Source organism: Vulpes vulpes, chromosome 10, assembly GCF_048418805.1.
Source record: "Vulpes vulpes isolate BD-2025 chromosome 10, VulVul3, whole genome shotgun sequence".
In the NCBI taxonomy this organism is placed as follows: Eukaryota; Metazoa; Chordata; class Mammalia; order Carnivora; family Canidae; genus Vulpes; species Vulpes vulpes.
This window is the reverse complement of record NC_132789.1, coordinates 95,586,385-95,600,116: the sequence shown is the minus strand read 5'-3', so window position 1 is coordinate 95,600,116 and position 13,732 is coordinate 95,586,385. Positions and strand designations below refer to the sequence as shown.

General features: G+C 35.8%; 1 protein-coding gene across 2 annotated transcripts in view; it reads left to right on the top strand.

Moving 5' to 3' along the window:
- The window catches only part of FSTL5 (follistatin like 5), a 685,094-nt gene that overhangs the window by 618,734 nt on the left and 52,628 nt on the right, over positions 1-13,732 (top strand). For both annotated transcript variants that reach the window (XM_026008082.2, XM_026008081.2), the window contains exon 15: positions 4,719-4,843. In XM_026008082.2, the coding sequence (XP_025863867.1) occupies positions 4,719-4,843 (125 nt within the window). The remainder of the gene's footprint in view (positions 1-4,718; positions 4,844-13,732) is intronic.

Below are 13,732 nucleotides of genomic sequence, written 5' to 3'. Positions count from 1 at the left end.
CTTAAACAGAATTAAAGAATGGCTTATTACCCAAAGTTCAGTGGTTCTATAATCTGTGGAGTTTGTAGGCATGGGTAGGGAACCCTCAGATGGCTGCACTCCTGTGATTACAGAGCTGGGTGGCTCAAAAGGGCCTTATCCCCCACGTCTGTCATGTGAGAGTGGTGAGTAGCTGGGTGGCTTGGGTCTCCTGCGTGTGCCTACTCGTCCTTTAGACCGGCATCCGCAGCATCGTCGTTCCAGGTTATAAGACAGTGGAAGTTGCAAAGCTAATTAATATCTAGGCCCTCGAATTCTCATAGAGTCGCTTCCACCAAGTGAGTCACACTGCCTTCTTAGATTTAGGAGGACGAAGTAGCAGAGCCTGTCTTCTGATGGAAAGTCTTCATTGTGGACAATTGTTTGACTGATCTATCACAAAATGACAATATTGCCCGGTTATTTGATATTTTGCACTTAAATCTTGACCAGATAAAACAGGTCAATATATATGATTTTAAAAATTCACTCTTATGAATTATTTTTAACTCTATACCCTTAAAGTAAAATAAAAACAGCTTATAAAAGTAAAAAATATATATTTATTTTCTTTTAAAATCGTATGAATTTTCAGTTTATCATGTTCTTTGGAACTGAATCCTTCCCGTCCACTTTGGTATTTGCTCCTTTGATAAATTAATAGCTTTCTCAGTGTTGCAATCCCTCCATAAAGCATTTTAGGCAAACTCCTTTAATATCATACAGAAAGGGCAGAAAAAGGCTTTGAAAAGGAGTTAAGTAACTTCTCCCATATTATTCAGCCATTTATAAATGGCTTCTTTGACTCTGAATGTCCAAAAAATATATATACTTGTAAGATTTAATGAATCTTAAATATTTATTGGGTGGAGGGAAAGGTAGGTCTCGCCTATTTTACCTGAAAATGTAAAATAAATGTAAGAATTGAGAAGTACTCTTGAAATAGTGCATAAAGATTTATTTGCATAAAGTAACATTTATACACATGTTCATACATAGATATATGTGACAGATTAAGTAAGATAGATACATGGATAGTTAGATGGACAGGCTGATGGAAATACAGGGTCTCTGGATCAGAGAACAGACATTTCTTCTTCCAGGAGCATGGTAGCGTTCGCACTGCATCCCCCATCCTTCCTCATGGGGTGACGTGGTGGGAGACTAATGTTACCCTGTATATACAGCATAGTGGTACTAACAGGAGAAGGACCCTGGAATTATGTGTCTCAAAGGCTTTTTTTTAGGCTGTTGACACATTGGTCCATTCTCTCCCATGACAGATAGGGATTATGATTACTCTGGAACACAAAATTTATCAGGTTGGCACCCTGGAATGTCAGTAAGGCTCAAAGGAGTTAAGTCTCTCCCTCTCTCAGGAGCAATATGCCACCCTTAGCTTCCAAGGCATTTTGGGGACACCATCATCCTTTCACCAACTTTACTGGTGCCTTTTGCTCAGAAAGACCTGACTTAGCTTAAATGTCGAAATATTCATGGATAATTGTCTTCCAACAAGATTATCAAGAAACATTGGCAAAGGAAATGGGATTTAATATTTGTTTTACTTATTAAAATATTTTATTTATTTATTCATGAGAGATACACATTGAGAGACACAGAGACATAAGTGGAGGGAGAAGGCTCCATGCAGGGAGCCTGATGCAGAACTTGATCCTGGGATCCCAGGATCACGCCCTGAATCAAAGGCAGACACTCAACCGTTGAGCCACCCAGGTGTCCCTTAGATTTGTTTTAAAAGAGGAGTAGACTTTCATTTGGAGAAATCAAGTTCACCAAACCAAAAACCTGAGCAAGGTCCCAGTTTTGCTGTAGTGTCCCTGCGCCATGTTGAAAGATTAGACTAGAACTAGAGACATTGTGCTAGGTTGCGATGGTTAGTTAGGCAGTCACTTTTTGCCCTAATGCCGTGTATCTTATAATAGTGGCCACTAAAACCTTGAAGGTGCAAAATCATTTTTTCAAGGATCTGAAAGTCCTATGTGTACTTCTACTTTGTGTTTTCTTTTTTTTTTTTCTACTTTGTGTTTTCATTGTGACTATAAGTCTATACATCTTTGCCTGTTATGGAAGCAAAATATATTATTTTCTGTGATATTTATAATAATTAATAAAACCCATAAACCATCATAATGTTAGGTATACAAGACAGTGATTGTCCAATTAGTGTTCTCAGATGAATTCTCAAAGATTTTTCCGAGTTATTTTTCTTTCTTTTTAAAAGGCATCTATGCTTTATGAAAATAAGAAATGCTGTTTTAAAAGCTGTGAGTCTGTCATCTGCACAGCTTTATAATCCATGTGTAATGTCTTTTCAAATGCACAAAAATTAGAGAAGAAATGCCTTCAGGAAACAACTTGGAATAAAATCTTTACATCTTGGTATTGGCCAGGAAGAAGGCCCCAACCAGATGGGGTGATGGTGTGAGTGGCAGCTGTGGGCTTGTGGAAGGAAGGCATCACACATGGAGACACCAGCAGCAGGATGCCATTAGCAATGAACCAAGGATTGTCATAAGATTGAGCCTACTGATTAAGGTGCATCATAGATACACCTGTATCTATGTGTGTCTTTGCAGCTGGTAGGCTCAGTCCTGAATCGGGCAACCCACCACTTCCTGTTCAATTGCAGCAGTGAGAAGGATCTAGAACCGTCAGTGAACAAAGTCCAGACTGAGAGGAGCTAGAGACGTGGGCATTGCATTTTTTATATCCTAAGACTACGTCAAACACGAATGAGATGCTCACCTAATATACCTTCATTGGCATAAAATAGTTTTGCATCAGTAAGATTGAGATACATTACGGTGTTCCTTGAATATATTAAATTATGTGATGCCTGTAAACTACTGAGAACATACACTGGCATTAACAAGCTTTCAGTAAATATTATTGCTGCCATCAGTCTAAGTATTATTATTAACTTCAAATACTAGGTACACGCATTTCAGAGTTATGCACCTCTATCCAAACTAAAGGGAAGAAAATTTGAAGAGTTTCTTTCCCATTACTTGTGTTAATCTTTATTTAAATTTTGTAGACATTATTATGAATGACTAAAATCCATTAAAAACTTCCTCACTGACATTCATTAATAAAATAGGTGAAGTAACTTTAAAGCTTTTATCAAAGACTTTGATTCCTTCTTCCTCTGGACACATGATAGGCTCCTTTTGGTTAGGTGGAATCATATGATTAGTTCTGGCAAATATAGTCTGTTGTAAATGAAAACATTCAAGTAGTTCGTTGGTTGCCCGTTCAGAATGGGATACTAAGTGAAACAGTACATACCCCATGAAAAACCGCTGGAAAAGTAATAGGTAGAAAATGAAATCTTTATTTCCCAAGCCTCTAAGATGTTTATATATTTTTTTCTATTTTGTCTTATTTTTTAACCACAACCTAACTAAGCCTTCTAGTTATAATAATCGATTTTCACTGGGAAAACAATTTCCAGTGGAACTCAATGAAAGTATACCCATATGAATGAAGAAAAATAGCCCCTCCGAAACAAAACAAAACAAGGATCAAAGTGCTACTTACTTCTGTCATAAAAACCAAAGGAAAAGGCTCCATTTTGAGGGAGGAAAGTCTATTTAACTTAACAGAGTCAGTCAATAGTTTCGGAAGTTTAATATGGTGGCCATATGTAGAAAGGATTTAAAAGGGGAGAAATAAAGGCAGAAAGTTCTTTAAAAGGCTAGCAGAACAATGGTTGTCCAGCAGGAACAATAGGAAAAAAAAAATGAGGAGGTGGGAAAAATCTGAAGAACTGTGAGAATTTGGTGCATAATGGGATACAAAGAATAAAAGAGTTTAAAGGTAGTGATCTTCCTTTAATGGACCATAAAAGTTTTAAAAACCAATTAATGATGAATAAGAAGAGGAAATGTCTTTGATTAAAGTTACTTAAAACTGGGGCACCTGAGTGGCTCGCTTAGTTAAGCCCAACTCTTGGTTTTGGCTCAGGTCATGATCTCAGAGTCCTGAGACTGAGACCTGCCTGGGGCTCCTTCCTCAGCAGGGAGCTTGCTAAGACTCTCTCTTGCTCCCTCTGCCCCTCTACTCTTCTCATTCTCTCTCTCTCCTCTCCAATTTTTTTTTTAATTTTCAAATATTGAAAATATTATTTTCAATTAAGGGGGGGGTAAAATTCTGAAGTTACTAAGAGCTAATATATTTCATATGATTTGTTTTGGAGTCTTTGGTTTGTTTCCAGCCCTGTTCTATATTAGGAGAAGTTTTTTGTTTATCAGTTACACCTCAACAAAGCAAAAGAAAGGAAGAAAGGAAGAAGAAAGAAAGAAAGAGAAAAAGAAAGATGGACAAGCTAAAAATCTCATTTACACCCTATGTATTCTTGCTTGTATTTTTCTCATTATAGCAAAGTCAATACTTTTATAGTGCAAAAGTAGTTTCTATTTATTTTATAATTTAAGCAGAAATTATTCAAGACAAATCTTTTTCTATTTTCTATTTCTTTATAAAAACAAATTTCTGTGTTGGAAATAAGCAAACAATTACAAAATTCCAATTTGCTTAATGATACACTAATTTTGAGGATGGTAATAAAGAGTCTAGGAAACAGCTTCTGATTTGTTTCATCTCTAAATCATATTAATGCTGATACTATTAAGGGAATGCACTGCCGAGGTCTAACCGCGGTCTGCTCCATTTAGGTAATAACCCTGGCCAGCGGGAATGTGCCACACCACACCATTCACACCCAGCCAGTGGGAAAGCAGTTTGACCGAGTGGATGATTTTTTTATTCCTACTACCACACTCATCATCACCCACATAAGGTAAGTGCTAAATGAGTGATCAACTTTTAGATTTCTCTTTAATTTTGACAGGAAGGATAAAAAAAAAACCATAAAAATAAAATACATCTTTATCCCACAATAAATACACACATAATTGCACATGATTTACTTTGTCTCATCTGCTTGATGAACTTTTATCAACATTAGTGATGAATTTCTTGACATGTATTTCTTTTTAGGCCTCGTAAAAAAGTGAATTTTAAAAGATCGGTCGCGTTTTTAAATCAATTCTATAGTTAATATTTTTGCAAATTGTTATTAGAGTCTTCCTATTAGGCTTTTGCAAAATGCTGACATTTGAACTCGGTGTGATAAAAGAAGCACTCTCAGAAATCCATTAAAAAAATAAATAAATCCATTCAATATATTATAATGACATTCTTCTACTATTTTTGCCCATATAGAAATTAATATAAAACTGTATTAGGAAGCACATAGCAACTTGACGTGAAATGTTTGAGGCCTACACTTTGAGGAAACACATCGATGTGTTCTATCCTTGTATGTATTTAGAAGAGGTAAAGAAGTAATTTCTTCTAATGACATCACTCCAAAGTTCCATAGAAGTGCTTTAAATGCCTGAAAGAGGGAAACTGGATATATGACAATTTCAAGTATTATATATTTTGATAATTTGCTGAAAAACTTTTAAAGTACTGCTAACAACATTAGTGCATTTGAACCAAACTAATATTTTTGTTCTGTTTCTCAAGTGAATTACGAAGGGGAGTTGCTCCAGATATGTTATATGAGTCATTGTTTGATCCACGTGTTTATTGTTTCTCTTGTATAAAATTGGAAATTATCTAAGAGTTGGAGTTGTAAGAATTCCGAGAGACTGTGCAATTTAACCTCCAGAAGTAAAAAAGGGGGATTGATAAATTGGAAATGTGGCTCATAGTCAGACACTACATGTAGACTGTTATTTGCATAGCCAAGTATGTTTTCAAAGAGGTTAGTATATTTTTCAAGCAATTGGCCATTACTTTCAGAATGTCTATTATGTGCTCAGCAATAAAGTGATTAAAAACATAATGTCCTGTTACAATTATTCCATACTTTATGGAAAATAAGTAGAATTACTGAAAATGCAGCATATTATTAAAGTATTTATATCAAAGTAATAATTTTTACATCTGACTATAAGTGCTGTAATAGTTCAGAGCCAGTAGAAATCACCATATGAATAAAAAATGGCACCACTTGAGATGGTACAAAAAATAGATGTTTTTATACTTACTCGGTAAGGATCCAACTTCATTGAATTGGCAATGAGTGTTATAATTAATTTCTTTGTCATTTTCAAGTTATTGATAAATTATTACTAATCAATAATTTACTATGTGATACTTGATTTACCCCATTCGCCTATTACGTGTTACTCTATTTAATATACTATTATCAACTTTGCCTTTTTTTCAATGCTCTAGTAATGGAATTATTTATAGCAGATTTCCTGTGTCTCTAATACTAATAGGGTTAATAATATATAGTTTGGGCTATTCTTTACCCTTGCAACCAGTAAATTATATCGTGGTGAAATGGCTACCACGTCAAGAGTTTAACTGTTAAAATGCAGTGAGTGCTTTGTGTAATTCTGAGTTTGTATTTATAATTGATATACAAGATTACATTGCACAATTACAGGATTGCTATACATACAGTCAGAACTTAACGTCTCTCTAGGGTCTAAATGGTTACTCTAGGGGCCCCTGGGTAGCTCAGTTGGTTGACTGTCTGCCTTTGATTCAGGTCATGATCCCGGGGTTCTGGGGTTGAGTCCCGCATCAGGCTCCCTGCTTGATGGAACCTGTTTCTCCCTCTATATGCTTTCTCTCTCTCTAGCTCTCTCTGTGTCAAATAAATAAATAAATAAATAAATAAATAAATAAATAAATATGACATAACTGGAGTTGGAGCTAATAATTAGAAGAACATTCGAATTATGTGATCACATATAAGGCAAAATCTTAGTTATGTGTATACATTGTGAAAAACACTGAAAAGTATGCTTAAGGATATTTTAAAACATCTTTTTTCCTTTTAGGGATGGATAATGAAATGCAGGGTTGTTTTTGCCATACTTATAAAACATACCAAATTAAATTATAGCACTCCTACTTGCATACCTTGCATGTAGAGTCCCATTTTCATGAATGTGAATGGTGGTCAAATTTTCTACTACACTTCAAAGTAATTATTCCTATTACTAAGTGAAGAGTGAGAGTAAAAATTAGTATGCGTTTCCAAAATCAGAACATTAAATATAAACTATTTTTAACATAATGGGGATTTTTTTCTACATCAGGAAAATCGGAGGGAGGGATATGAACTTTTCTCCTACCTATTTCATGTAACACATTTTTCGAACCAAATTTGACACGTGTTTAAATATGTGTTGCAGTGATTGATCTTTTTGTAACTTGTGTTTTTCAGACTTTGAGACTATTTCCTGACTGCTGTGCTTGGTATATCTTTCCAGGCCAAGCAGAAGGTCTGACACATAATATGTGTTTAATTAATATGAGTTTCCTTCCTCTGACCCCTCATCACATTAATCTACTTTTCGCTCAGATTGCTACACCCTCATTTCAAATAATTTATATCTCCAGTGTCTGAAAAGCTCCTGAACAAGTGTCAGGATTTTATATCCTAAGTGCCTAAAAACTGGTAGGCTCTTAATTCATGTTTCTCACAGGAATGGAAATAAAGAAGAAAGTGCTACACTATTTCCTAAACTAGACTATGTATAGGATTGAGGGAATTACACAGCATTAAGGGAACTGTATTTCTTATGTACTGAATTTCCCAGCATCTAACACAGTATCAGAGATGCAACAAGTACTGCATTAAGAGCATATAAATTATGTAGAAGCAGTAAATAGAAGTAATAAGTCCTTACATCTCCTGTCACAGATCTGAGCCTGAATGTCCCAGCAACATCATTTGTCATAATCAACAATCATGTTTAAATATTAAGTTGCAGGGCTCCTGGGTGGCTCAGTCGGTGCAGCATCTGCCTTCGGCTCGGGTCATGATCCCAGGGTCCTGGGATGGAGCCCACATCTCTTTGAGCTCCTTGCTCAGCGGGGAGTTGGCTTCTCCCTCTCCCCCTGCCTGTGCCCTCCCTCTTTCAGTATCAAGTACATAAATAAAATCTTTAAAAAAGATAAAAATAAATATTAAGTTGCCCAAGTTGCCTATAATCGTTGTTCATACTCCTCATTAACCTACACTGGTGCAGGGGCTCTCCTATGAACAGTTAAAATTTTGCTACAAGTCTCTACTTTTCCCTGCTTGGCTTCTTCTCATTGTTTTTCTACATTTTTTTTTTTTTTCCTTCTTCAGTGTCTGTAATTCTCAGGCTTGTTTATTCTAGTCTGTAAAGTAAATCAAGGCTGAGGAATTTAAGGGAACCAAAAACTATTTTACCAATCTCTATTAAAAATAAACTTGTTTAAAAAAATGATCTTCACAGAATGTAGGAACTTGTTCACTTTTTAAGACGACTTAAAATTCTCAGCACTTTAAAAGTCCCTGGGTCCCAATTTATGTTCCCTCTTTTTAATTGAAATATAGTTGACATATTAATATTAATTATTATGCTATATTAATTTCAAATGTACAACATAGTGATTTGAGAATCCTCTACGTTATACAGTGCTCACTACGGTAAGTCCCGTTACCATCTGTCACCATACATAAATATCACCATATTATTGACAATGTTCCCTGTCGGTACTTCTTAATCCCCTTCACCTATTTCACCCATCCCCTCCCTGTTCCCTCCTTAGCAACCAGCTGTTTGTTCCTTGTATTTATGATTCTGTTTGTTTATTCATTTGTTTTGCTTTTTAGATTCCACGTATAAGTGAAATTGTTTGATATTTGTCCTTGTCTGACTTATGTCACTTAGCATAATGTCTTCTAGGTCCTTTTGTGTTGTCATAAAAGACTTCATTTGTTATTATGGCTGAGTAATATTCCCCTGGGTGTGTGCGTGTACATATGTATCACATCTTCTTTATCCATTTTGAATGGCCTGAGGACTTTTAATTTCAGAAAACTCATTTATATTTAAAAAATATCAGAGGAGGAAGGCCTGATTCCATCCACTCATTCAGTTCCTTAGCTGAGTTCCTTCCCATTCCTTGAGAGACACAGCCTAGACCATACACAATTATTCCTATTTTTTAGAAAATGTGTTGTCAAAGGGAGCACAACATCCAGTTATTCCTATTTGATCCTATGACTTTATTAGTGAAAAAGCCCCTTTGATTTTATGCATTCCTGCCTTCTCCATAGAAATCAAAAGAGTACCTGAGCCATGAGCTGGGGATAAAACAGGTACATCGATGCCGTCCTAGCTCTGATCTAAATCAAAATGGTCTTTAAACTATTGAGTTCTGGTTAGTGGACCCAGCTTGTGTTCCTGGATTACACTCTCTTGAATATGAGTGCTTACCCAGGAGATAATAGAGAACTCTAGACCAGCATGCAGCCGGCCATTCTTTAGGATCTACGTATGTGAGGGCACCTGGGTGGCTCAGTGGTTGAGCGTCTTCTTCAGCTCAGGGCGTGATCCCTGGGTCCTGGGATTGGGTCCCACATCAGGCTCCTCACAGGGAGCCTGCTTCTCCCTCTGCCTGTGTCTCTGCCTCTCTCTGTGTCTCTCATGAATAAATAAATAAAATCCTAAAAAAGAAAGAAGACCAACAATATTAAAAAGAGAAAAAAAAGATATGCAGATGTGAGCCCCAAATGTGAATTCAGTTTAGTTTGATAAAATTAAACTTTCTGGAAGATAGAGGAGATGTATTATAATCCTGTCTCCCCAAGTGCCAACTATCTACTCAGCTTCTGAAAGGTATTGACTAAATACTGACTAAAAGTTTGTTTCTAAAATATTATTAAAATTCTAGCATACATATTTTTAATATTTGAATCTGATTTGGTTAATATCCACTCCCCTAATTGTTTAGGGAAAACTTAAACTACTTGATATTTAATTAGTAACACAGATGATATTCTGATGCTTATTGAAACATATTGACTTAAATCAGTCTATCATTATACATTTTTTGTTTTTAAGTATGAATATAAAAATTGTATCTTCTGTTAATTTTCATAAAAATAGTTCCATTGAATATTTAATAAATGATGTGCTTTTCATATTAGTAATTCATTGCACATTTCAGTTAACTGACAATGTACATTAACTAGACACTCATTTTTCAAGCTTGTGGTTAAAATAGAGAATTTTCTTTAAAAATCTTAAACTCTAGCAAGGAATTAATTAATCATAAATCATAGTTCTAAAGTTGAAGAGATTATGCTGTGCAAAAAGAATATGTTTTATAATGACATGGGAAATATAAATTTCTTATATGAGGAACTTCAGTTTGGATTTCTATATTCTTTTTTTTTTTTTTAATTTTTATTTATTTATGATAGTCACAGAGAGAGAGGGAGAGTGAGAGAGGCAGAGACACAGGCAGAGGGAGAAGCAGGCTCCATGCACCGGGAGCCCAATGTGGGATTCGATCCCCGCTCCCCAAGATCGCGCCCTGGGCCAAAGGCAGGCGCTTAACCGCTGCGCCACCCAGGGATCCCGGATTTCTATATTCTTATATATACAAATATATCCAGAAAGGAAAAATTGAAAGATTGAAAATGAAAGTGCATGTATAATTCTCAGAAGAATCAATTCTGTCTAATTAATGCTATAAAAATTGAAATAATAATTCATTTTCTTTTTTAAGCAAAAGTGCTCTACAAATATAAAGCAAAATGTTAAAAAAAAATAAAGCAAAATGTTTCATTATTGTCCTCATAACGTGTATCCAAAGAGCTAAGTTATTATAATATCATCACATGCAAATAGATATATTTGAATGATATTATAGTTCTACTATTCTTAAGTTTTTTATGATACGGCTAATTCATGGGGGATTTAGTGATTTTTGTATCAGTTTTTTTAATAAGTTAGAGATTAAAAAGTAATTTCAAAGCAATTTTTTCAGAAAAATTATATTACAATGGTTGTATTATCTTCAAAGCAACTAAATGTCATAAAGAATGGGCATTTACATAATTGATTGTTTCATTTTTGGTACCATTCTGAGGAGAAAAGAATTTAAACGTCAATTTCTTGTTGTACTATGTGTAAATATTACGACTTACTTACTGTGCAAGTGTTACTATAATGAGCATAGGAAACAAAAACCACAGGTTTGACAGTGGTTTACCACGTTGGCATATGTTTGCCTCTTAAGTTTTCCTTGTAAAGACTACAGGGGTGGGGATCCCTGGGTGGCTCAGCGGTTTGGCGCCTGCCTTTGGCCCAGGGCGCGATCCTGGAGACCCGGGATCGAATCCCACGTCGGGCTCCCGGTGCATGGAGCCTGCTTCTCCCTCTGCCTATGTCTCTGCCTCTCTCTCTCTCTCTCTCTCTCTCTCTCTCTGTGTGACTATAATAAATAAATAAAAAATTAAAAATAAAATAAATCTGTTAAAAAAAAAAGATTTAAGACTACAGGGGTGGGGAGAAGGGAAAAAATAAGAGGAGAAACTAATGTGGTGGCAGGTATTCAAGCAATGAATGATAAAACATTTCCATGGCCCCCCCCCTTTGAAAATTCTTCAATAATTCTTCCAAAGAAGGATTTATTTTTGGTAGTGGGGTGATGAAATTGAGAACTCCATAAGGGCCAAGGTGGTTCAGAGCAAGAGAACTTGATAAAACTTAGTGCAAAATACCAAGAAGCCCCTAAAGTACAAGCTATGACAAATGCAAGAATTGGCAGAAGGCTTTCTCAGAACTTTTGACTTGTCATGAATAAAAATAGTTGGAAGATAAGAAAGAGGATAACAGGTATATGTTTTCATCTACATTAAAAGGGCACAGCTAATATTTGGGTTCTTCAGGGCTTTAAGATATTCTTTAAATTTTCACTGACTAAAATAATACCTTTGATAGAATTTAAAATAGGTGCCACGTGAAGAAAAAGAAAATATTTACAGCCTGAACCTTGTAATATCTACCAATCATATGTCTTCCATCTCTTGTCCTCTCTGCAGTTGACTACAACTACAGACGAGTTTAATCCCATCTAGTTCACCTGGCACAGAGGACTCTTGTAGTAAATACAAGAAGGAAACTATTTCTGATTTATGTGCTACTTTGGGAGTACTTCTATAGTAGAAAGGGGAGATAGTAACTTTGACGATGCTTTTCGAGATGCTTCAGAGGCTTGTCTACCCTTTGCATACCCCCCAACACCACCATTTGATACTATTGCCTAGAATTCCAAACTACTGTTTCTTTGGGTTATATTTCTCTAGAAAGCTACCTTTAAAGTGTTCCTATTTCTTGAAAAGAAAATGGAGTAGTAGGAGAATTTGATATCTTTCTTATTGGCATTTTTCTTTATGGATTGATTGGTTGATTATGTAGCGTCTTAAATATTTGAACTTGGGAGGTGTGTGTGTGTGTGTGTGTATTTATTTCAATCTATGATTACGTGATAACTAATAAGATGAATAGAGTATATGTAATAGAAACCTTGAAAGCAACAAACACATATATAAAAACTGGGAATTCCAGTTCCAACATTTTTCTCCTCCCCAGACTTGACCTACTAAACAAACCCAAGAAACAAAGAAACAAAGAATGTTCCAAAAGTTTCCTTGCAACACTCCTCCCTTCCCTACCACATACCCCAAGATGATGTGAGCGTCAAATAATTATCTCAAATTGGGTAATTCAGGAATTCCATGAAAAGTAAACCTCTAGTGTTACTCTTCAGTCTTGGTGGGCTGGAAAGGCAGTTTTAGGACCCTCAAAAGTCACATGAGTGTGAAAGAGTGTAATGTAAGAGGGTTGCAATCAAATGTGGAATAAGGGGCCATGGGCTTATCCTGTTGCAGATGGGTCATAATTCTTGCACAGCCAATGGCTATGGCTCCACTGTAAGAGATGAAGAAAACTGAAATAACAAGTAGCGGGCACCATTCTAGGAGTCTGGAGAGAGGTCTATAGCACTCCTTTTCTGTTATAAATTACAGCAAGGAAATGATTAAGAAGGGATTGGGTTTGATTTATGTTTCCTTGAAGCTTCTCCAAGGGAAAAATAAACATTCTCTGAAAGTGAAAGTTAAAGTAAAGTATATCATTCTTCCTCATATTTTATCAAATCTGTTAAAGCAAAATTATATATATGGCTGGTCATTTATCAAGACAACTCTACACTTGTGACTTGATTCATGGACAGGCCAGGTGTATGGAGATACAATTTTAGCAGTAAAATTGTCTGGGTACACTGAAACGCTAGCACATCGGAAATTGAAAATATCAATTGTACAATTCCTTTTTTAGGAAAAATACAATCTCAGGAATGGTAAGCAACAAGTAAAATTGTTTCCAAAAATGGTTCTTAGATAAAGATCTCAGAAAAGTCACAGTTCAATGAGGTTCTTTTATCTTTTTTTTTTAACTCCATTCATCCTTATATGCTAATTTCTCCCCCCAAAAAATAAACAAACTAGGGGATCCCTGGGTGGCGCAGCGGTTTGGCGCCTGCCTTTGGCCCAGGGCGCGATCCTGGAGACCCGGGATCGAATCCCACATCAGGCTCCCGGTGCATGGAGCCTGCTTCTCCCTCCGCCTGTGTCTCTGCCTCTCTCTCTCTCTCTCTGTGACTATCATAAATAAATAAAAAATTAAAAAAAAATTAAAAAAAAAATAAACAAACTAGAAGGACTTTAAGTAAATCAGGAGTGGGAGCTCTTTCGGGCTGTATTTCACACATAGTGAATATCTGAAACATTCAGGAATTCTGAAAGGATGATCTTCTCTTTCCCCAGTAT